This window comes from Cynoglossus semilaevis, chromosome 14 (genome assembly GCF_000523025.1).
Source record: "Cynoglossus semilaevis isolate Cse_v1.0 chromosome 14, Cse_v1.0, whole genome shotgun sequence".
In the NCBI taxonomy this organism is placed as follows: domain Eukaryota; kingdom Metazoa; phylum Chordata; class Actinopteri; order Pleuronectiformes; family Cynoglossidae; genus Cynoglossus; species Cynoglossus semilaevis.
This window is the reverse complement of record NC_024320.1, coordinates 14,278,720-14,304,416: the sequence shown is the minus strand read 5'-3', so window position 1 is coordinate 14,304,416 and position 25,697 is coordinate 14,278,720. Positions and strand designations below refer to the sequence as shown.

At 38.6% G+C, this 25,697-nt stretch overlaps 1 protein-coding gene across 3 annotated transcripts in view; it reads left to right on the top strand.

Annotated features, from left to right (window-relative positions):
* The window catches only part of LOC103389714 (E3 ubiquitin-protein ligase Midline-1), a 40,180-nt gene extending 15,677 nt beyond the window's left edge, over positions 1 to 24,503 (top strand). For all 3 annotated transcript variants that reach the window (XM_008325258.3, XM_008325255.3, XM_008325257.3), the window contains exons 2-10: positions 9,093 to 9,880; positions 15,896 to 15,991; positions 17,456 to 17,563; positions 19,110 to 19,258; positions 19,385 to 19,512; positions 20,113 to 20,256; positions 22,183 to 22,344; positions 22,520 to 22,727; positions 22,805 to 24,503. In XM_008325258.3, the coding sequence (XP_008323480.2) occupies positions 9,093 to 9,880; positions 15,896 to 15,991; positions 17,456 to 17,563; positions 19,110 to 19,258; positions 19,385 to 19,512; positions 20,113 to 20,256; positions 22,183 to 22,344; positions 22,520 to 22,727; positions 22,805 to 23,153 (2,132 nt within the window). In that variant the 3' untranslated portion in view covers positions 23,154 to 24,503. The remainder of the gene's footprint in view (positions 1 to 9,092; positions 9,881 to 15,895; positions 15,992 to 17,455; positions 17,564 to 19,109; positions 19,259 to 19,384; positions 19,513 to 20,112; positions 20,257 to 22,182; positions 22,345 to 22,519; positions 22,728 to 22,804) is intronic.
* The last annotated feature ends 1,194 nt before the right edge of the window (positions 24,504 to 25,697 follow it).

Below are 25,697 nucleotides of genomic sequence, written 5' to 3'. Positions count from 1 at the left end.
CCAAGTTACTCCCCTGCACTGTGTGCCCAGGCGTAAAGTAGTGCATAGGAGCGCCTGTGTGGGCATGCCTCAGTGTGCGTGTGCTGAGGCGTGTGGTGTGACAGCTGGCTGCCACGGGGCTCAACGTTACGGCTGATCCTTCTCACCTGCTACAGGTCACAGGGATCAAGGAAATCCAAGGTTCAGTGTTTGATGTGCAGGACAATGGGCTTTCGAGGAGAGAGGTCACTGCAGCTGCACACTGTAGCACCAGGTCAAACTTTTCACTACGTTAAAGCTTGAAGCGTGACATTTTGTGCCAGGCCTTAAAGTGTACAGCATTTATTTTTATTATTTTTCAACTTTGTTTACACAACACTAAACGACACCAGGAAGTTTGGTCTGCCACTGTCACTGTGGTGAGCAAAAATAGCAACAATGGTATTGGCGCTGTCTCTTTTCCTGTTTCCCTTCAACATCTTTAAGTGGCATTGTCAACCCCCCCACTCCTCCACACCACCACCTGCAGACAGAGCGTGGGAACTGGAATCAATTACACTACAATAGCGTGTTCACGGTAGAAGTAAAAAGTACCTCTCAAATCTCCTAAAGTATGTGTTAGTTCTAGCATTTTCTTTCTGACCTGATACAGTTCTGACTATGTGACCTTGTGCATACTGCAAAAAAAAAAAAAAAAAGTAATCATTGCTATGGGATTAGAATGACAATTTTCGGTCAGGATTGCTTTTTATTTCTTTTAAACAAAATGCATGTTTTGCAATGCAATGCATTTATTACTTTTTTTCCCAAAGTGCCCTAATACCAACAACTTAATACCTTCTAATGCATAGCAACAGAAGGTCTGCGACCTCTAGTTGGTCCCCATGGTACTGCAGAGGATTTATGGAATTTATAGATTTTTTTTTACAATATTTTAAGAAGCTTTGAAAAGCTACACAATTGTATTTGAAGGAAAATGTAAATATTAGCAACGGTATCAGATGACATTTAAAACTAGTCAACCGAGTCAAAAATTAATTATTTCCACAAGTATTAGGCTTAAAGTTCTGACTCACTTGGTTTGGGTCACGGGGTGGTGATAAAAGAGTGCTGGTGACATCAAAATGTGAGATGACGCTTCTCACAGTCTGCCCGGTCCAAAAGGGCCAGGTTAAAAAAAAAACAGTGTCGCAATTATGGCAGCAAAGGACCACGAGTGGCAACCACTTAATGCTTTATATGCACCCTTCAGAAACAGAAGTGGATTTCCTTCAAAGTTCACACCATTCGCTTGTTTCCACTTCAGTTCATTTTCCCTCACATGCTGTGCTTTTTAATCATTAAATATGAAAAAGATGTGCACCGTGTTGCCATGGACAATTTTGAGAATGAGCAGAGTGGGTTTGTTAAAAAAGACCCCAAATAGTTATTTGAGACAAAGATTAATCCTATCAACAAAGCAGGTGTTCATGTTTCATCTTTTATAGAGTAAATTGATGTAAATCTGATTTGAGTTTATTTTTTATTTAAGGGTTAAAGTTCAAGTTTTATTTTTCCGTTATCTTTGTTTTTGCTTAGATTATGCAAAATTATCATGTTATAAATGTTTCCAAACATTCCGTATAATATATATTATGGCATATTTTTGCTGTGATATTGGTTTACCAAGCACAGTTTAAACTATACACACAGGGGAAGAGATGAGGGTTTTGTCAGGCAAAAAAATCAAGCAGAAACATGCAGCTCTGTGTTCCTACATCAAACTCCAGCTCACCTTAGATTCACAGCTCTGTGCGTATGCTTTTATGTCGAAAACACGCCATTATCCTGTCAAGGTCGCAATTAGCACACAGCACTTTAGGAAATTATAATTTCCCAATGACACTCACTTTCTCTAAGTACAATGTTACAAGTTGATGGTAATGCAGGATTAGAGAGAGAGAAAGAGAGAGAGACTTTTTGCTAAACCCAGGCATTAATAAATAAAGAAATCTACAGTGAACATTACATTGATTTCAGATTTGAACTTGGTTTCAAATGGAGAAATGTTTCTAAACTTCACAAGTTAGTAACGAAAGAGAAAGAGAGAAAGAAAGAAAAACAGAAATAAGTTTTTAGTTTTCAAATTACACACAAAACACTATTCTCTTTTGCAATGATATAATAATAGACTTGACATTTTGATCCGTGTGTGTGGATTAGCGATGCTAATGAAATGTGTCCCTGACATCTCCAGCTTTGGTTTTGTGCCCTATAAATTCCTGGGCCGCGAACAATCACATCCAATTTCACCGTACTCAATCTGGGTCACACATAGATATCACTGACAGCCCTGCTGCACATGCACACACACACACACACATACACACACACACACAGGCACGAGACCATACAATCACAATTGTCAGCCTTTATCATAATCACTCAGACAATCCTGTTGAGTGTGACTGACTGCTTTGGGGGGCCTTAAAGGTTGTGATTGGTCACGGCTGGAGTGGTAAATGATGGATTAGGGATCAGGAAAGGCGGGGTGTTTGGATTCTGACAAAGACGTTAAGGGCCTCTTTCAACAGTTCGGCCAACTTGTTACCCTTCCGGAGAATTTGCCCAGGGAGGGAGCAAGTGAGGCCGAGAAGGTAGAGGGAGAGAAAACGAGAATATAAAGATATAAACGAGATTCAGAAATGAATTGAAATTAATTCTCCCCGTAGTTCAGCAAAGTACCAGAGTGATTTATTTAAGTTTTAAAGCTTCACTCCTGTGCATGGTCGTTAGCCACGTATATATATATATTTTTTTTCTTCCTAATTTGACTCTTTGCTACTATACCTGCAGGCCTGTAAGTTGTGGATGACACTAAAAGGAATTTCTTCCACGAAAGTACTGCACCATTTATCTTTCTCCCGTCAGTGGCCAAGACTAATATTTAGCAGAGGTCTCCTGTAGAATAATAATTTGTCTTTGCTCGCTCTGGTCATGGCTGTTCATATAGCTGTGCATTGACCTTGGCAGAAGAGAGTATGACCTGAGAAGACAAGCTGTTCTTGCAGATTCCATTAGGTCCAGGGTTAATCTGTCGCACCGTGTTGCTGCAGCCTCTGCTGCTATTAAAGCAGATTATTGTACTGGTGAAGGGCAAATCCCAAAAGCAGGAGAGACCACAAAAGGTGAAGTAAAGAAGCTATTATAAAGGAGCTCATAGGAAGAATATTTTAAAATCTTTTGCAAGTGATAAGAACAAATAGTAAGTTTCAATGTTTTTTAAGGTGGAAAAAACAATTGGTGAGGTTCTAAATAATCTGAAACTTGAAAATGGTCATTGGCCTTCAAACCTAGCATGATTGACATAATACTGTAAATACAAAAGTTGTTTTATGCCATTCACCAATCGATGTAATTTCGGGATTAGTGTTCCAGTGAAAGTTTTTCCACTGTGTAAAAAAAAGTATAGTTCCACAACTAAACTCATTCACACACAGTCAATGTGTGATGATATTGTAAGTCAGGTCAACAGGAACGACCTACTTATGTTTTCATTCCCATTTCTGCCACAGCCACTCACATCACTATCATCAGTGTGTGTGCTGACACTGATGCTGCAACTTATTTCAGTCATCTTGCTCATATTTTGTTCTTAAATTGTATATGAATAGACATAGAAGCCACATAATTTCTCACTAACCAAAATACAAATGTTGCTTGTTTGCTAAATACCTTGTTTTACCTTGTTTAAAAGAGCTGCAAAAAAAAAACAAAAAAAACAAAAAACAAAAAAAACAAAAAACAAATCTGATTTCCAATGATTTTGGAGTTAGACACTGAGCTCAAAACAACTTCATTCTCCATAGCAATTAAAAGGGAAAGGATCAACAATGTTGAATGCACCGGTAAACTGTTGGGGTTGTACTGTACCCTCACCAGATGGGTTGATGGGATTTGAACTAGGTCACCCACAACACCCTAATATTTTAACATATGGAAACATGGTTGTCATCTGCAAAGATGTCAACCATTGCTTTTCAAGTGAAGCATGTATTTTGAATTTAAAAGTACTATTTTCCTAAGGTTTATTTTATACTTTAGGCAAACATAAAGGGAGATTTTCCACAAAATCATTTTGAAAACGCAAACGAGGACCAAAACTCATTTAAGTAACTTTCTGAGAGTTTCAGGAGTGGGAATGAAATGATATATCTGCCAAACTTGTGGTTAAGTAAGAGCGAGGTGTGACATTTTAACCGGCCTTGTTTTTCAATACAGAACAACAAGAATACAAATCTTGAAATCCTCTACAGTAAATAATATTGTTAATAATATTTCATGCAGTCAGGAGAAACCTCAGTTAGCAAAGGCCAAAGGTGGAAACAGCTGCTGAATGTGCATGGACAAGACACTGCCCTATGACTGAGATGAATACAGGCACATGTGAACTATAGAAAAACACATTAGAATACATTCCAATATTGTAGCTTACTTAGAGTATTGTAGCATACTATAAATGTCATAGTGATATTTAGGCATAATTGTGACATCTGTCCAACTCTGCTCTCCTCACGCTGCTGATCCACTCTTCCACTTCCTAAGACACTTTTTCAGACATAAAAAATGTCGACCATATTCAGCTCTTTTACACCTAAGGGATTGGTTTTAGTATTGTGCGATGTAGTATTTAAATGCTATAAATGTAACATTTAAATATATAGATAATCTCATTGGTCCTTGTGATGAATTAGTTGGCGCTTCTCTGGTTCGAGCAGTTTCCCTTCGCAGTGCTCTGGTTTTCAAGTTTGTGCTGTAACTGGGCTGGAAATAAAGCCAATTTTTCACTGTGAACCGCCCAGTCAAGTAAAAGGGATATTATTAGAACCAACACATGGTTAAGCAGCAGCACGGAGTGCACGGACCGTGATAGAATTAAAATGATTCGCTCACATTTCAAGCAGAGGTTTTTGACGGGGCTCCATGATAAGTGAAAATGTAGAGAGGAAGTTCAAATGAACTGGAAAAAAAAAAAACAATTTACTCATTTTTCTTGTCCTGTTATTTCAGCAATTTTGCTATTTTTGACACCTAGCCTCCTTATGACTTACCTCTTCTGTTTAGTAGACCTTATTCATTATTCAGGAAAACATTAACACGCTTACCATACCAAGGTTATGCAAGTATGCATTCAAACATGACAACTTTATGAATAGCTGAAATATCTTGGGGGTACTGTGGTTTTTCCAGCTGTAGCTACAGCACACCCAGACTCCTCCCTGGCGCCACCTATGTCCACCATGAGGTAGATGGAAAAACCTGCAGCGTGAATCACTTAGACTGGGCATCGGGACAAGAAAGTGCAACTATAAGTGCAGAACATTTACCATTTGCTCATGGTAAATTTGGGACTGCTTTAACAGAATCAATAACATGTTTGTGTATTGATTTTAGTCTGTGATTGAGGAAAAAAAAAGCCCCCACCCTCAAACCCCCACTCTGTATCTGTCCTAAATGCCTGCTTCCATGTGTGTTTCATTACAGCATCTTTGCTTTTTCCTATTAAGAAACAAAAGACCAAAGCTGACTCGCATCAGCTGAAAATTGTCCTGCAATCTTTAACAGCATGAAGGGATGATTATCTGGCTTCCGACATCACGGGTGCAGTTAGTGCACAAGAGTTCAAGCCAGGCCAGAAAATCTTCTGCAGCGATTCCCAAAGAGATGGTAAAGAGAAGGAGTGGGCAGTGAATTCTGATTGCCCTCTGTTGCACTGGAGCCTTGAGCTCAGTAAACAGTGACATCTGCTGAAAACAGCAACACTGGCCAGAAAAGCGCTGGAAATACAGGAACTGCCCAGTATTATAATAATTATCAGGGAATGGTTGATAAGAAAATGAGCCCTTACATTTCATATTTAGTTCTCAAACGATGGTACGTGTAACACTGGTGGTACTACTCCCTCTACTGGTACACAGTGGAAAAAACTTTGTTTTTGTGTATGAGATTTTAAGCAGTAAATGCATTGTAGTGTGAATTCATAGAGATCGTCGCCTTGGCTGATGAATAGTCTAATAATCTTACAGAGATTTAGTTCTTTTCCCCGTATCCTGGTCCTACCTGCAGAGGGCGAGCCTGTGCTGCAGTAGTTCAATATCGTGTATACTTGTTGTACTTGGAGACCCAAACATTTTTGGAGGTGGTACGCAGTTTAAGAAAATAAGGGAAATGTTAAAGAGATGCTTTTTACAGTTATTCTAATTGTTTGTTATCATCTTGTGTTTATCTTCTCTCCATGTTCCAATTTGAGTCATTATTCTATCTTCTAAAGGGCCTGTTTTATTTTTAATGAATTCACAGATTTTGGGGGCTGAGAGTGAATATTTCTTCTAGCCCCTGCTGTGAAATCTCCACAGGAGTGAGGAAACAGAATTATGCAAGTATGATTTCTTCAGGAATTTAATTTGATAAAGATGTCTGAAGATGTTTTCTAATTTTATTAGGACATTTATGCAATGGAATGATGTCACACGTTACCCTTTTCTTTTTGTTTTCTTCTGACACCACCCAGTGGCATCTGCTTTAGGTTTCCTGCAACTTATTGCTATCATCTACATCATTTATTTACTAATATGAACAACAAAACGCTTCCTTTTGTGCCCCAATCTCTATTTTACAACTGATGCATTACTTAAAAAAAAAAAGTAAGAAAAAAACTGACTTTACCTGGGCAATACAGTGGAAGAGTGGGGACAGCTTTGGCCTTACAACATGTAGAGCTATGATTCAATTCCTGGGTTCCTGGTGGTGACTGATGGTCTTTTAGTATAGTGTTTATATTTTCTCTCTCCGAATGTCTGTTGGTTTTCTCACGGTACTCTGGTTTCCTCCTACAATCCAGAAAACATGGAGATCGGGGATTAGGTTAATGGGATGATTGGATTTGACTATAGGTTTGAATGTACATATTTGCAAATGGTTGTTAGTCTCAAGTTTGAATCCTGGCCTTGCCTAATGATTTGTAACAATCACAGTGATAGTGTGACACATTCACATTTCATGAAAAACAATCTAAAATAACCACAACACTAGAAAAAAACAAAAAAACAAAACAGAAAATATCTGACACTTATTCCGTGTTCTTGACACCCCTGCCCACTTATTTTGCATTTGGGGGGTTATCTAATTGCATCTTCTTTTGTATGTCTACCTCAGTAAAACCTCAGTTTTGCATTTTAAATTACACCTTTGACCGCAGGAATGTTATTCAAGTACGCGTCTCGGCTACCAGTTAGCCGTTAGCCCTTTACTATAGTTGCAAATATTCATTTATCATTCAGTTTGTTCTGTTTTTGGATTAGCATTAAATGATATTCTGTTGCATTTCACGTACGTGTAGCGAGTACTTTCTCACTATTACACGTGGTTGAGTAACGCCATGACAAAAAGTCATGAATTACTAAATTTAATTGATGACTCCCCACCCCTAAAAATGAAATTCACTTGTCAAACTGCACATTTTAAACTGCACTAACTTTAACTTTTCCTTAACCACCCCACCTCCACGTACAGTCGACGTGTGTCCTGTCCTCCATTAACAGACAAATGTGATACCCTGACAGGCTGCAGTGTTACATGGAAGTGAGGCTCCAGCTCCTCTGCAGGGGGATTTATAGACGTGTGGCTAATTAAGGCAGTGACTACAGCTGTGAGTGCAGCTGTCACTGCTGCACCACTGCCACACCAGGGCCAACTGCCACTCTGATTACTGCCAAAGGAAAAAAAAAAAAAAAAATACAACCGCCACAGTTAAAACAAATCCATTTGATCAAAGTGTCATACAGCTGTAAGCAAGGGCTGTTTTATTTTATCGTCATGAGGCAGTTGTAGATGTAACATTAGTGTTTTGTCTTTCTCTGGTGATTTTCAGTAATGTGCAAAAAGTAGAAAACAACTCAGACATCCCATCATCATCGTCCCACTCAGTTGTCCTCCCCCGTCTGCTTACATTCATACTGTCCTCCAGAAAAACACAAATAATAAGTGTAGGTTAACAGTACCAGGTTAATCTTCCTTTAAATGTCCGTGTCACTGGAATACTATAAGCCTAGAGTATCGTTCACACTTGTGTAGTAATTAGTATTCTGTAGTTTAATAGATTTTTTGTTGTTGGTCTATCGTACATATTTCAACAGTTAATCATTGATATTTTTGTAGGTTATTCTAGTGCTTTTCAGTGATTTTTGTAGTTTCCTAGTAGCTTATTCTTACCTTTGTAGTAACGAGATTTTTTTTTGTTAGTTCCCAGTACTTTGCTAGAAAGTACTTAAAATCTATGTTTGAAGTTTTCTAGGCTTGTTCTATACTTTTCACTAATTGTTCAGTACAAGTACTGCTTTTTACTTCTACTTGAGTAATATTATTCTGAAGTGAACAGTACTTTTACTTGAGTACAATTTTTGGCTACTCTATCCACCTCTGCTTGTACAGTACATTATGTTACTTTCCATTAGTTTCTACTACTTTTATAACACTATTCACGTTATCAGTCGATTTCAAGTGACTATCTAGTAGTTTTCATATAGATAGCCCTATTTTACTGGTCAATTTCTTTGTTCTGTTATTTTACGTTTACGCTAGTAGTTTTCTTTAAGGATATTTCAATTGTTGTACTGTTCTTTTTTGGCCAGTTACTAGTACTTTGCTAAAAAGTACTCAAAAGTTGCTCGTGGATTATTTTGTATTACTTTTTCTTTGGTTAATGTAGCTAATGTAGCGTACAGTTATTGTACTTTTCTAGTCTTCTGTTAGTACAATATTACAGAGATTTGCTGCCGGAGTCAATTCAGCCATTGCTTTCAAAGATACACATTTTTGGTGGGGAATTTTAAAATAAAGACATCAACACCACCTCCCAATTTTCTGGCTTCATGCAGGTGTAAATCTAGCACTTAACACTCTGCTACTCCTTATTCCACTCAGTGTTCCGTACCAATAAGATATAATCCTTCCAATAATAGCAGGGAGAACTAAGCTGTTTCACACCATTTAATAACAAATCCCCCTTCTCTCTGCCTCCACTTCTTCTCTCTTTCTCTTCTTTCCACGCTCTGTCTCCTCTTTCCGTGCTGCAGAAGGCCAAACGGCTCATCTGGATTTCGCCGACGCTGCGTCTCATCCTGCCTGGCCTTTTCTGAGCAGGATGGACTCTCTGGAGTCAGAGCTGACCTGCCCAATCTGCCTGGAGCTCTTTGAAGACCCGCTTCTGCTCCCCTGTGCTCACAGCCTGTGCTTCGGCTGTGCCCACCGCATCCTAGCCTCCCACTGCACTGCCAGCGAGTCTGTTCAGAAAATTGCAGCGTTCCAGTGTCCCACCTGTAGATATGTCATCTCTCTGAGTCCTGAGCGTGGACTTGAAGGGCTAAAGAGAAACGTGACTTTGCAGAACATCATCGACAGGGTTCAGCGGGCCTCATCTTCAGCTGGCCTCCCTCTACAACTGTCTACATCCTACAGTGGGCCCAACTCTCCCAGTGAGGAGGGCTGCAACCGGTTGGCACTGATCCCTGTAAGCGCTGCCATGTCCAGCCCAACTATGCCTGCCGAACAGGTTCAGTGCCAGTTCTGTGAACAGGACCCACCACAAGATGCTGTCAAGACATGTGTGACATGTGAGGTGTCGTATTGTGAGGAATGCCTGCGGGCGACACACCCCAACAAGAAGCCGTTCACGGGCCACCGGCTCATTGAGCCCATGCCTGACTCCCACCTCAGAGGCCTCCAGTGCCTAGAGCACGAGGAGGAGAAAGTAAACATGTACTGTGTCAGTGATGATCAGCTGATCTGCTCGCTGTGCAAGCTGGTTGGCCGACACAGGGACCACCAGGTGGCAGCACTAAGTGACCGCTATGAGAAACTCAGGGTAAGTTTACAATATTTTTTTTTTAATTTTCTTAAAATGTCCACTAGTCCAATTCATTTTGTGGACAGATAACATCTATAATTCAGCCCAATCCTTATCTTTCATTTTAATTTATTTTTTTATTTTTCCATTTTAATAACTGTTCCTTTCTGCTGGATCATATTTCCTAATATCCTCACCCAGGTATCTCAGTCAATTATCTAGACAGATTTTATCATAGCACGGAGAGGTTTTATCTTCTCTGAATAATTAGCAATTAGCCTGATCACAACAGCATGGCCGTGTGCCGGCAGGATGAATACGGTGAGTGTCATTAGTGACGAAGTGTGGCGTCGTCATTAAGGTCGAAGGTTAATGAGCATTTATTGCCTTTTGGGCGTAGGTGTGTAATTGAACGTGGTCTTAGATTATGTGAATAATGAAGTACTTGGACATACTTGTTTGTCATGCCTGTGAGTAAACATTTAAAGTATTGTTACTGATTCTTTTGAAACTGTAGTTCTGATAGGTACCAGAATCTGGTTGTAAAAAAGTTTCACTCTCCTTTCTGGTTTTGGTTAGGTTACAAATATTGTGTAAGGTTGCAAGTATGTGTATTTGATGTACCCTACATTCAGTTTCTTTGTTCTGGAACACCACAATCTTATATTATATTATATTATATTATGTCATATTATTTCACATTCAACTATACTACTAACACATTTCTATGTTGTCACTATGTCCTTGTACTTCTCTATTGTCCATTACTTATGTAAAGAGCCACCCTCTTTGTCTCTCTCTCTCTCTCTCTCTCTTTGCTTAAGCAGGTGATAATAATTAGCCGTGATGTTGCAGGTCGCTGCGTTGTCTAATTACTACCTCTCTTTTTCTTATCACCCTGCTTTACAATTAAGATGCATCCCACAGGAATGTACGTGCGGCTTTACATACACATCAAAGTAACTGATGATTCACACTTTGTTTAACTCGGTAAATATGAATTAAAAATTGAAAATAACCTGAGGCGTTGGGGCACATACAGAATACGCACGAACTTTAGAGTGCATGTGATTTAGCAGCCTTAATGGATTAAGACATTTGTTTATATATTAAAAAAACCCACAACTTTATATTTCACTTTTCACAGTTTAGCCTTGGAACTTCTTAATCAGTCCCAATCCAATGTGTAACAGCAACATCTTTGCACCTATTACACAAAGGCCTACAGCTTGACCAAACACTTCAAATATATTCCGACTGCAGCCATGTCAAATTAGGATTATGAAACACCCCTAATGTTAACAATAAAAAGCACGCAGTTAAAGCCTGTAGGGTAGAAACACATGTTGTTCAAGATTTCCCGGAAATGCAGAAGGGGCTGAGAAAGCACGGAAACATCACTTTTCGGTTAAATCAACAGTTCATATGCTGTTTCCTTAAACTTTCTTTTGTCATTTTTCCCTGACTACTTTGTGCCTGTCACTTTTTTCTGTGCCGCTTGCTGGAATTTAAGATATCCCTGACTTCACACTAGGAGGCGGGAGAGGAGGAATATCAGATGATTGAAATTGTGGCCTTTTTTTCAGAGGCACTGTTGGTGCTTGCGTGTGATAAGAGCCGCGGAGGTTATTGTGAGAACACCCATCCTTTTACCGAGATAAAATTACTCCCATCACTGGAAATTGACAGAGGAGGCAATTGGAAATAGCTTTTAAAGTCCTTGGCTGTGAGATGGAGGAGAAAGAACCTTGAGGATGAAATATGGTAGCTGTGTTTATGTGTTTTAACTTTACCAACAAATCACACGCCTTTTGTTGTTGTTGTTGTTGTTGTTGTTGTTGTTGTTGTTGGCTAGCAATCCTTTTTTCTGTCATGAATCATCTGCCCTTTAATGTCAGAGCAACATACTGCATACAGTGTCAACGTGCACAGTAAAAAAACAGCAGCAGCCGTCACACAGGTTAGATCAGTGATCATCTTGGTGTCCTTCAGCCATTTTCCTTCTGTTGTATTTTTGCCTCCACATCCTCTGTTCATAAGTTCGGTGTAATCCAAGATTTATTTCTCCTGACTTTGTCAGACTGTTACTGCAGCTCATCAAAGAGGAGCCACTTATTCTTTATTCTGAATTACAGAAGTGATGACAAAGTGCCCAGTAGGACGACAGTGGCATTATTGTTATCAGTGTCAATCAAAGAAACTGAAGTCAACCCAACTTCAGCTTTTTATTTATCAGATTTTACATCTAAAATGTTAATATTACAGTGTTTCCCAGATAATTTTAGGAGACTTTTAGAATTCAATATGGTTCAATATGCTTTTATTTGACATTTTTTATGGTCAAATGTAGTAGGCACAAGGAAAGTGAATTTAACCAAAAACACTGTGATGTAGTCCTCTCTCACTTTAAAAAGAATATTTTATGATGTGTAAAACAGCGCCCCTCTAAATGTTATGGAGGTGAATGAGTGTTGAAAACATGGTACTGCACTCTGTTGTCTGTGAGGAGTTAACTCGGCTTTCTGGGAAATTGTCCACATCACTGGCAGGCTACGCCATTAATGGAAACCACTGTATTATAAACTTTTGTAAAAAAAATAAAATTACCTTGAATATGGCTGAAATGTTGGGTTTCCATATCAACAGACACATTAACAAGTGGCACCTACTCATGTCAGGTACATGACAAGGAGTCCAATCAGACAACTGTGACTAAGGACAAGCTGCACTTGCAAGCAAGTAATTCAGCGCCCACACTTTATAAAGTGGTATCTGTCCCAACAATGTTTAGTAGTAAATTAGTGACACTGACAAATTTAATTTTTTTTCTTTCTTTAGTCTAATTAATAATGATACGGTTATTGAATAATTAACAGATCTAGTTTTAAAATATTATAAAAATATACTGGCATTTCTTATAGTCAGTGGAGATATTCAGAATCTAAAATAATTTCAGACAGCAAAATAAAGATGTTTACATCACTGCAGAGCAAATTATGCTAAAGAAAGGTGAATCACGAGTGACATATTTAATAGATAGAGACAGAGAGACAACAGAGAGAGACAACACTACGCATGCACAGATATCATCTGCAGCCCTTCATGCTCTAATTAGTACATTCAAAGTGTAGCAAAATATTGCAAATTATACGTGTTGTCTTTGTTTACCCTGAATGACTTCCTTCACCTCTCTCCAGTTCGTTACCACCTACAAGGGGAAATAGGAACATGAAAAAGAGAAAAAAAATCAAGACCATTGTCTTTTTACTTTCTCTTATACTTATATTTTACTGCATGTTCTTTTGTCTCACGTCCTTTAACTCCTCTCAGCTGCGTGATTCCTTCCCCCGTTTCTCTTTTCTTGACTGTGTTTTGGAGTTACTGCCTACACAAACACAGCGATACAATCTAATCTACAGAGAAGACTATACCATCCATGCCCTCCCACAGATGTGGAATGATCCAAGGATGACTCCTAAATAAGATGTAAACACTGTAACACTGTGGGTGGACACGGACAATAAACAAACAAATAGGGATTCTGGCCACTGTTGTTCTTTCTGTACTTTTCATAACTTTCTGACATTCAAAACTTTTCTCTTCCCCTCACACAGCTACCTGTGTGTTCAGCTACTGTGCTTTTGTATGTTTTTCTGTTTCCATTTATTCCTGACTCTTCATCATCCCTCAAAGATATGGTTCAACCTCGTGTTCATAGCGTAGCAGAGTTTTACATGTGATTATTGGGCTAAACTACTGCAATTTGATGCTACACTTAGTTCCATGAAGCAGATTCTTGTTGGGTGAAATAAGGAGATGCTGTAAGAGGATCAGTCTGCTGCCCTGATTAAGAGCAGATGGTTGGAGAAAGGAGCCTTGTTTTATGTGTAAGAAGGAAAAACAATGTCTTAGAATAAATAATCTGCCGGGTAAAATAAATGTCCTTTTTCATAATGTTTAGCAACTAAACCAAATCCAAAACAATGCAGGTTTTAGTTGCCTGCAGTGAGATCAGTTTCCATATTTTTTTTGTGTGTATGCAAAAAATGGAGCTCAACAGTAAATATGATAAAGTTATATTAATGATGGAGTTAGATCCAAACAAAGTCAAACAAAGTGTCCACGTCATGTGACAAATAGCGCTTCTTGAATCTTGAAAAAAAGAAAAGAAAAAAAAGACAAGTCACTTGAACCATTATTTATCATGCAACGTAGTAGAGATAGTTTTGTGCACTTTATCAATAGAAGGCATGCATGCATCACATGTGTACCTAACAGACTAGGAAGGACCAACAAGTGATTTGGTCTTTGGGGGTCAATGAAGATTGTAGTCTACATAAAATGATTTAAAAACCATCCAGGTTAGGAACCATAAAATGTGCATGATTTAGGGTCGTCTTAGCCACCAGAGGATGGAAGACATCCTGTGTAAGGCTTTGTGCGGAGGTATTATTGTTCAAAAAATTATAAAAGAATAAATATTTCTGACAGGGCTGCGTGCAGTCTCAATGCCCCATTTGACATTATTGTAGCATGACAGCTAAGACAAGAATAAGTTCACCAAAGCAGAAGCAACAGCATTGGCTTGAAAGTACTTATCGGTTCAAACCAGTTTTACAAAGCTGTTGAAGTGTAAACTCAACTGTGTCTGAGTTTTAGTTTAACACTTTGTCTTCAAACATCACACATCCTTCCAGAAAAAACAAAACAAAAACAAAACTACCAGCGTGTTCATCTTTGACCATCGACACACGTGAAACCCAAGGTGACAGCACTTGTGTTGGTGTACCGTGCAGAACAAGAACAACAGATGGTGCAGTTCTTAGTTCGGTCTGTAAAGACAACTGTGGATGTTTTCTGTTTTCTTTGCCTCACATTCCCAGTGTTTTTAATCCACGTGATGCACACGACGACTGGCTGTTATTATTCCTGACCTCATTATCCTTTAAGAGCTTTAGTTTTTATTTTTATCTCCGTGGATGATAATATAATACGATGCAGCATCACATTCTTCTACATGAGCTTTTTATGTGTCATTGCTGTATTAAGGCCATCCATTAAGCCCCCCCCTCCCAACCGGTGCAACTGCTGCAAACACGCAGATCCCACAGTCCTTCTCTGTGTTTACTCATGTACCATATTCTGATCTCCCTCAGGGTTAACTTCTGTAATTTACACAACATTCCCTGACTGTTTTAACTTTAAAGTTAAAGTTAGTAGAATTTAACTTAGCACTCTAAACCCAGGGAGGGAGGTTTAACCAAATGGAACGTTTCGTATTTGGAATATTTAACTCTTTAACCTTTTACTGACCTCTCACTTCACCAATATAGGCAGCTCCTTCATCTGAATCTGAATCTAATGTCAACATGCAACAAATCTAGGCTTAGGATGATCTGCAAAACAGTTCAGAGTGGGCCAGTGGTGACATGCCTCCAGAGCAGCTTAAGCATGCTCTGATTGGCAATAACACAACGGTCTTAGTGGTAAAAGGAGACAGCTTGTGCCGGGGTGGATGGTAAAGAGAAAAAAATGGAAATGACAGGAAATAAATAGGAGGAGCATAAAGGGACACAGCTGACATGCTGTCACCTGTGTACCGGTTCGTTAGCCCGGAGCGCTGTTGCATGCTCTTGTAAGAGGGGGAAGCTTTTGCTGTCTAATTTGCTGCTCGGTCTGGTTTGCGCATGGCTTGATGCTCAGCAGAGCGGCTGTCCCAGTCACGTCCTCTACTCCTGCAGGCTCCTCTGTCAGAGGTTTAGGCAGGACAGGATGAGGAGGCAGTACAGGGATGAGAGGGCTCATCCTCGTTCAGAGGTACGTCGGGGCTGAACGCATCTTTTTAGGACTGAGACTAAGGATGTGGGGATTTTGTTTGGTTCAGGCAGAGGATTTAGGAAAAATGATGCTAACTTTTAGGATTTTTTTTCACCCCTGAAATATCTCTAACCTCTCCTGTGGGTTTTCTTTTTAAAAAGTTTGTTTTTTTTATAGATACAAATTTTCTTCTTCTTGTGTGTTTGCCTGCTACAGCAAGCGCTGGACTCCAACCTGAGCAATTTAATCAAGAAAAACAACGAGCTGGAGTCACTCATGGGAAAGCTGATCCAGACTTGTCAACAAGTAGAGGTGAGTCACTGATGTTCTCCTCTGATAATACTAATTCTGATAACATACAGCATGCTCCTAAAGAATGCCTGTTATTCAAGATAGTAAAGTCTAAAAAAAATATCTCTATTTTGCGGCACTTTATTTTAATGTAATTTACTTTTTCCATGGTATAAATAGATTTGCAATACGGTATAAATGTGGTAAAACAACAGGATTTTTACCTAAAATTGCATTTGATTTTGTTTCTAACATTGAAATGAAGAGACTTAAAAATATTAAGAATTGCATTTATACATTTTTTTTAAATATCAACAGTTCTTTTACTTCCTTTCTTCAAAAGGCAAAGTTTATTTACTTGATTTACTTGCTGTTATTTATTCTTTCCTTTGACTATATTTAGTTATCATCTTCAAACTTTTTCCCCATGACCTAGTAAGAAATTTCAATGATGAAAAATATTCCAATAAAACAACAACAGAGGGGTTGATTTTTTTTTACAAAAACAAAACAAAACAAAAAAAACACATTACAATTTAATGATACACATTAATGCATTCCAAACCCAGTTGACCTATTTTTTTCATCCCTGCTTCATTCACACATGCTGACAAACAGTAACATGTGACAACACACTCTGGTGCTTTTAGAGATGCATGCGAAGTGCACAGCGGTGGCACGCTGGAGTCAGTTCATGTTAAAAAAATAAAAAAAAAAGTGTTGATTAAAAAAATAAGAGCGTCTTCACGGTGAGTGAAGCTGTGTGACATTTACGTGCCTGTCGCAGAGGAATTGATCTCACAGGGATAAAAAATGAGGAAGAAAAGGGTTCACGCAGGAGATGACACATCTGTCTCAGTATTTCTAATCAGATTATTCACCTACTGCAGGTTTACATGGAGGGAATATTGAGTAAAATTTTACTAAAACATGAGGTGAATAACACAAAAAATGAGATCCGAAGTAGAGTCAAGGTTTCATAGTTTTTCTTTTAACGCTCCTCCAAACGTTTAGGTTGATGCATTTTTAAATCTTTGATCAGTAAATGTGCTAGTTAATGTATCTGATCTTAACACTGTCAAAACCTTGTCTATTTAAAACTCTGATTTTGGTGAAAACCAAGAAGGAAATGACCACAATTAGATATTACAGATTGCATTAGCACCCACAGTATGGTAATTGCTTCTGAACATCTCTTTATAGCCTGCTGAGAGAAAACAGAGCTGGACTTCCATTTTTTTTTCCTGGCAATGCTTAATAGCCTCAACCCAGCTATCCTCAGTATCTCAGTCTCTTTGATTTCTGTTATTTTTTTCTACCGGTCCCACATGCACATGTAGTTTTATTTACATTTACATGGGCAGTAATTTAAAATAGATTTGCTTTACCTGTGACTGTAGCAATGTACACTCTCTGGAAAGTATGGTGTGATTTTTCATTACTGAAGCTGAATAGATGTAATGCTGGTGCTGCATCGTTTCCTAGGTGAACGCCTCGCACCAGGAGAGCAAACTGATGGAGGAGTGCGACGTCTTGATTGACATCATCCAGCAGAGGAGGCAGATTATAGGCAGCAAGATTAAGGAGGGAAAGGTAAACTGCAGTGATATTGGAGACATCCTTATACATTCTGCATGTGTGTTTCATATTACCTCAATTAGAAATGTATATATATGTGGATGTATTGTGAACAATGATCTGATCCGTTTTAACACAGTTTTACACAATGACATAGATTGCATATCCAATAATTCCATCATTCGTTCTCTTACCGTTGCTGTCATAAGTATTTTGCATGCACCGCAGGAGCTTAAAACAGCAGCTCATCCAGTGGGGGCTTTAACTTCCAATCAGAGCAGCCTCACTATGTGCAGGACAGTAAATAAGTCTACGACCTACAGGCTGACGGACGGAACTAAAACCTGTACTGAAGTTCCCTGGTGTGGGATGATTAAAGTCTTATCTGTCCTATTGTCCAATGGATTATGATTATTATTAGGAGGAAAGTGGAAATAATGGATAATGGATAAAAGACAATGACAAACCAAAGATTTGAAAGCAACCTAATTTTCTACCACCACCACCAAGATCTGAAGACAAAACTCCACCAACTCCATGACCGAAAATGTACTTAGCTATTGCATATTTTTGGTAGAATTTGAGTTTTTTTCACACGTCTGTGTTAATAAATCCATCATTTCGTACAAATAAAAACAGGTGTCAAAATATACAAAAAAAATGTTGGTCGTTATGTTCAAATGACATTTCCTTTTATTTTTTGTGATTTACACACTTATATCTATGTATATGGGCTGTAATTAAAGAAAAGCCACAGCTTTGACTCATTTATGACCCAATTTATTAACAATTACAACATAATATTGTTCTTTTGATCTAAATTTAAAAATATGCGTTTTTTCACAACTTCAGAAACTCATGAACAGATTTCAGATGGTAAGAGCAGTGTGAATGGCCCACGGTAGATCCCACAACATAAGGACAGGGTGTGTTCCTTTGTTCCTTAAACCCACATGGTGTGCGGTGTTTAGTTTGTTTTAAAAATGATCTAATGAGTCTTGGAACGCAGACATTTTCACAGTTTTTAAGATATCAACATTTTTGCAAATTGCTTGTTACTAAACTGTTGGCTCTTAATCAATAACAATGAAAAGGTTTTTTTTTTTACTTTGTCACTGAAGCCAAGCAGCGCTGGTTCTTCTGCCTTTTGTTGTGACCTTTTGATTTCATCCTATCTAAGCTGAGATTAGACTTTCTGAGGTTATACTGGAGCCAAACTGATGAAGAAATGTCTCCTGACCTCAATCCAGACTTCTGCCCTCAATCTGTCTCTCAAAATCTCCGCTCACACTGTTGGACAGTGAGTCTGGTGGGCAGACAAGTAGAAATAAAGTTCAGGTTTGGAAGGGTCAGGGATAGGTCCAGCTGTTGATAGATTTTTTTAATTTTACAACGTCTCATAATATTTTTTATCATTTTTTTTCTATAAAGAAGAAATATTACTAGAACAAATGGATGACCTGTTTCCTCCTTGTTTGTGCATCCTTGATGCAGATTAATGAATTCACATTTGACTTCCTCCGACTTTTATGAATTTATCCAAATACTTTTTCTTTTCCAGACACAAAGGGTTCGAAAGCTGGCTCAGCAGATTTCCAACTGCAAACAGTGCATTGAGAGATCCTCAGCCCTTATAACTCAGGCTGACCAGACTCTGAAGGAAAGTGATCACGCTCGATTCCTGCAGACAGCCAAGAACATTAACGAGAGGTCAGAAAACATTTCAGCCATGCAGATGACACGAAGAGGATAACGTAAATTAAATTAAAGTGCTGTGTTAGAGAGGTTTTTTTCAGTTTTTTTCTGAAGAAGTCTGTTCTGCTTTGCATGGTCCAGGGTTTCCATGGCAACTGCATCCACCCAAGTTCTGATCCCTGAGATTCACCTGACAGACACTTTTGACTCCTTCGCCCTGGACTTCACCAGAGAGAAGAAGTTGCTGGAGAGTCTGGACTACCTCACTGGTGAATGGCTTTGTCTTTAACTTGAATATTTCAAACCATTTAAGTTGTAATTCCTTAACTTAACAACTCAAATTTGTAAATGTATCTACAGTTTGTAGAGTCAGTGCAAAATTCCTTCCTGACACATAAACCACAGGAACTGATTCCTGAATAAAATATATCCCATCACTTTAATTTAATGCACTTGAATATTTATTCTTTGATTTAAAGGAGTAGCCCATAATTTTAACCAATAAAGTAAACTGACTTAGATTTATATTTTATATATAAATATAATTAGGACTACTTCATGAGCTGTCATGAATTATGAAAATGCTGCCAACAAAAAACAAAAGCATTGGGTGCCCTGTAAAACCCCTTTAAAATCGACTGGATCATATTTATTCTCTTTAGTCACTGTGCCTCTTGGATTACATCAAAATACAAATCTCAGCACAATAAATCATTTAACAGGCGTAAGAAGCCAAGTCTGGATCTGGTTGTGTGATTATAAACCTTTCCCTGATGTCATCATTTAAATGAGATAATCAGCTGTAGCTCCACCTATAGGGAACAGACTGTCGTGACCTTCAAATTTGAGTTATGGTTTCCTTCATGCAGCTCCAAGTGCTCCCAGCATACGGGAGGAGTTGTGCACCGCTTCGTACGACACCATTTCCGTCCACTGGACGTCCGATGACGAATTCACCGTGGTTTCCTACGAGCTTCAGTACGCTATCTTCACCGGACAGTCCAACATCACCAGTGAGTAAATTACAGAACATGAACTCAATGAATGGTCACTTCCTAAAATACTCTTTAGAGCAGATGCTACAGTGAGTGAAGTACGCTAAGTGGTCTGTCCTTAAATAGCACTTTTCCCGTCCTGATGACCACTTAGAGCACTTAGGCTGGAATCACTCCCACAACCCTGTGGTTGTAAGACATCAGCCTTACCTAGTGAGCAAAAGTCACAGCAGTTTTTCCAAGATTTCACTTATTATGAAATTATTACTATGGAATGTCTTTTTGGAGTTAGACACACCTTCAATTTAATATATTTTAGTCTTTCTTTTAGTCTCACAAGTAGTTACATTTGTATAAAAAATTAAAAATAAATAAATAAATCTTGTGTCAGTGATGATTTGTTTTGACAGACAGACAGCCAGCCACGCAGACAGAAGGTCGTTCAGATGGACTGACAGATAAAATTTATTGACCTCAGTAAGGAACTGGTGGAAGTGTATTGAACTACTGTTTGTTGATAAATGTTTGTGTTGTTGCTGCAATCTTTTTTTTCAAATGCAGCCAGATGTCAGAGCATTTTCATGCTTCTTTTCTCTCTGCTGCTCACAAATTAGCCATGCTTGCCTAGCACCAGCTTGTACTATAGCAAAATGCAGCCGTTGTCATTTTGTGTTTTTCGACTTCGACTTAATGACACTGACAGGTATAACAAGACACGTCTCCATGCAGACTCCTGTATTTATAGTTTGCTTAAAAAGATTTACAAAAATACAATTCTGGTAAAATGATTGAAGATAAAGTCCCCCATCAATTTTAGTTCTTGCTTCACAACATGTAAAAAGTCTACAGTTATGTAGTAATATATATTATGAAAAGGCCCTGCCTTAATGTTAACATCTGCAGAAACCACCAGACCTCAGGTCTACTTTAAAAAAACTCAATTGCAGCCATTACCCCCCCAACTAGCAGAGAGTTAGAGTGCTTATATAAAGGCTGGCACTGCAGTGAAGTGAAAGTGGAACCCCGCGGCTTGTGCACTGCTAACAGCCTTTAATGTGGTGAAATGACTGTAGTTGGCAAAGACTGAACAACAGTGCAGCAGAGACTCCAAACACAAATTAAAGAAAATAGAGATTACAATGCACAAAATCTGAGTTTTTTAGTCACACAAGTGTCTTGTTGATCAGGAACAACCATAGAAACACACATTAAACTGGGAAGTTAAAAAAAAAAAATTTTTTATTCCATCAGAATATTGTCATTCTGAAATTATATTTTTCCTGCTTTTTTCCTGTTCTTGTCATCACAGCTCAAGGCAAGCTGACATTTGACAGCTATTAAACTAACGTGACCCCTGTGATTTTTTTAAAACTTCATTTCAAATATGTCACTCAAGGTTTTGATAAAATAAATAGGACAAAGGAGGATCAAAAAGCTGACGTGAATATAAAAATGAAATTGACATAATATAATAGCTTTTGTGCATTCATGTGGGTTTTTTATTGTTTTATTGTAATTTATCCACCACATTATTTTTTTTTTTTTTTACTTCAAGCTAAAGTGAAAATAACTAGAAGCGTAATGTTAATTTTTGTTCACTGATTATATTAAGTTTTTTTATACACCATGATTGATTTGGGGTAGAATAAAACATTCATTGTGTATTAATTAAGGCTAAAGCTTTTTTATAATACTAAAAATGATCTATCATAATTATTTATATTTGCTCATTTCCCATGAGCCTTTTTCATGTGCGTCCATTTCTCTCCACCCTTTCACCAACCATCTGTTTAATGCACTGTACCTTCTCACAGCTGAAACATTAATTCCTATTAGGAATTTCCCTAAGGATACACGTGTGCACACAAATCCTGCAGTTTTAGGAACACTGAGGGGAACACAATATAAATGTGAGTGTATTTTCTCCCTTATCTGGATCCCCAGGTCTCTGTAACTCACTAGAGAGCTGGATGATTGTCCCCAACATCAAGCAGAACCACTACACAGTACACGGCCTGCAGAGCGGCACCAAGTATATCTTTGTTGTCAAGGCCATTAACCAAGCAGGGAGCAGGAGCAGTGAACCAGGGACTCTGAAGACCAACAGTAAGTGACTTATATGACAGAGAGTGAAAAGTACTTACAGACTCGACCTTCACAGACCGATACATGGGTAGAAATTGTTTTTTGCGGTTTTATTTATGTCTTTAGCCATATGCTCGGACCAATGGCTTTAAAACAACATTTATTTAGCTGTTTTTTTTCACTTCTCTTTTTTCAGGCCAACCTTTTAAACTAGACCCGAAATCCGCTCACAAGAAGCTGAGGGTGTCCCACGATAACCTGACAGTGGAGCGAGACGAAACCACATCCAAGAAAGGCCACAGCCAGGAGCGGTTCTCCAGCCAGAGCAGCTACGGCGTCGTCGGGAATGTCTACATCGACAGCGGGCGCCACTACTGGGAGGCTCTGATTGGAGGAAGCACGTGGTGAGTCCGCCTTTTGGGTCCAAGATTGAGAGTAGGTTTTTTTCTTGTTATTTACAAAACCTGCTTCTTCTCCTCAGGTACGCTTTGGGCATAGCCTATAAATCTGCTCCAAAGCACGACTGGATCGGGAAAGACTCGGCCTCCTGGGTCTTCTGCCGCTGCAACAACACTTGGGTGGTGCGCCACAACAGCAAGGAGCTGGCCATGGACCCCTCACCCCATCTGAGAAGAGTCGGCGTCCTGCTGGACTACGACGCCGGGTACCTGACCTTTTACGACTCTGTGGGCTCCCAACACCTGCACACATTCCACGTGTCCTTTGTCCAACCTGTGTGTCCCGTCTTCAATGTGTGGAATAAATGTCTGACAATACTCACTGGTCTGCCAATCCCTGACCATTTAGAGGCACTGGAGCCTCACCACTAAAAATAACCCCATGAAAACTGGTTTCTTATTTTTAAGCTGCACTGGAAAACAAATTCTCAACCCCGCATTGGTAACTGAGAAGTATTTTAGGATTTCAAATGGCTGCAATTCCATTGAAAAGTCAGTGTCGTCAGTGTGCATTGCAAACATGACTGAAACCCCTTAACCTATAAATATTTCTCAAGTCAAGTATAGCAGCCTTAAAAGAAAAACAACCAGACAAGAATCAGAGTCGTTTTGTTTTTTTTGTTATTTGAAGTGTGAAAAAGTGATCTGAGTTTTTTCCCCGAGTTGTTTTTTATCATTTCTAATAGCAAGTGCAATACTGCTTCATGTTGTATCGACCGATATGGACTTGTTTAAGATGGATAGCAATAAGCTGGGAGTCAGTGCAGAGGAAACCCAGGACTAATGAACCCTGCTAGTTCTTTGAGGCACTTTGAGCCGTGAGGGGCGGTACAGCAGAGGGAGAAAAGCCACAAATCATTTTCTAATGTTCCTCTCTTTTCCATCTTTATAGGATATAGCACTTTGAATATGCGCGCACACACACACACACACCAACAGAGTCCTAAAATGTCCCTGTTTTTTTCCTAAAAGAAAGACTAGAATTATAGATATATTATATTTTATAAATTGAGAATTTTTATCTCTCTATTTTCCCCCTTGTTCAATTCAGGAAATAAAAGAGCCAAAGTAGCTGTTGATGTCTTTTCAGGTGTCTACTTTATAAAAAATTAAAGACAACTTTTAAAAGAAGTTTGTTCACGTAGTGAGGGTTTGCTGGGAATAGAGGAAAACTCAACTAATGACCATGTTTTTGCACATCTTTAAATCTTGCCATACTGATGCTTTGTTCAATACGTTTGCAATTTCATTGTGCAGCCTTCTTTTTTTGGTCTGTACGGTGGTAACAATTTTCTATTCCAGCAGCTTGAGGAGCGCTGAAATCATAACATTGTGTGAACAATAATGGCATTGGGAGTGTTGAAAAAGTAGCTCTTATTGATTCAACCACCGGTTCAGACCACCAAATGTGCAAGACAGTTCAATTCTTCTTTGTGTTTCCTCGGCATTAAAGCCCATCTGCATGTTTACTCGTGTCCTCTGTGAGTATTTACATAGATCTTTGTTTAATGTCTCCATTGGAGCAGTATATGACCACAGTGTTACATGTTTGCGGACGGAATTTAAGTTGTCGCTGTTGTCTGAGGTGAATCTGAGAAAAACAATAAACTTTTGTTTTTACTTGAAGCTGTTTTCTCCCTTTTTCCAACTTTCCATCTTAATTTTAAAACATTAAAGCTGTAAAGTAGACTGTTGATGAAATACAAGGAGCATTTGTTTTTTTTTAACACCTTTTCTGTAAGATATAAATAGAACTGATGTTTTGTTGAGTTGGATGTTGAGCTGCCCCCTCACCTGCAGATGTCACTGGTACTTATCTCAATTGGTTCAACGATCCATTGATCACATCAGTAAGTAGCTGCAGTCAATCTACTTTAGAAACCACTGTGCAACTGTGATGGCAGCTGTAATGTGAACTGTGACCTTGGCTGTCCTGCCTGCAGTCTAGATCTGCCCATGTTTAAATCCCTAGAGCAAAATGATGAGGAAAATCAAAGGATGAAGAACCACCTTATTTACCATTGTAAATACACACACACATATATATATATGTCTATATGTGTATATAGACACAACCAAAAGTATCCTCTTTATTTAACCCATCAACCCATTCTCAGGGTACAGTGATACGTTGCCAGCCAAGATGTGATTCGAACCTGTGAACTAACCTACCACACCCAGTGTTTTACCACTAGGCCACAGGCTGCCCCCTCAAAGTTGAATATTTTCATTTTCAAAGAAAATATATGTAATTCTGTTTATAGTTTTTGATTGCAGTGATTTTACCCTAAATGTCTGGTTTGTAGATTCAGAGCCCTACACTTATTTAACGAATACCAGCAGTTGAGAGGAGAATATCAAATGAATAACTCCTTTTAGAAATTCATTCCAGGCCTGCTCCCATTCTGTGCTCAGCCATTCATTATAAAGGAACTGATTTAATCATTGTAGCAGCTTTATTGAAACTAATATTTGGATTTTTTCCTCTTCAAACGGCAGCAATTTCCGACTTCTGTGCCTAAACATTATTGGACTGTGGATTTAAGTCAACGTGGTAATATAATTCACTATAAAGACTTCAGTCACACATGCATATTTGAGTGTTTATTTAATTTATTAAAATTAACTCTTTAAAACTACTTTCATGTCAAACTAACTATCAGTAAAATTCCATATAACGTTACACCTCAGCAGGTACAAACGCCCCAGCAAGGAATTGTATTTACTTTTTACCAAAATACAATTTTCTGGTCAAAAATCACTGACCTTTTCCCTTGCTGTAATACAATTTGAGCCAGGTGCAGCAGATAAATGTGCTTACTGACCCTCTTGTCTTCTCATACAGCACTTGGTGTGACATTTCAAACAATCAATACAGTAACTTTATGCGTCCTGGGATTTGGCCGGACCAAAAGG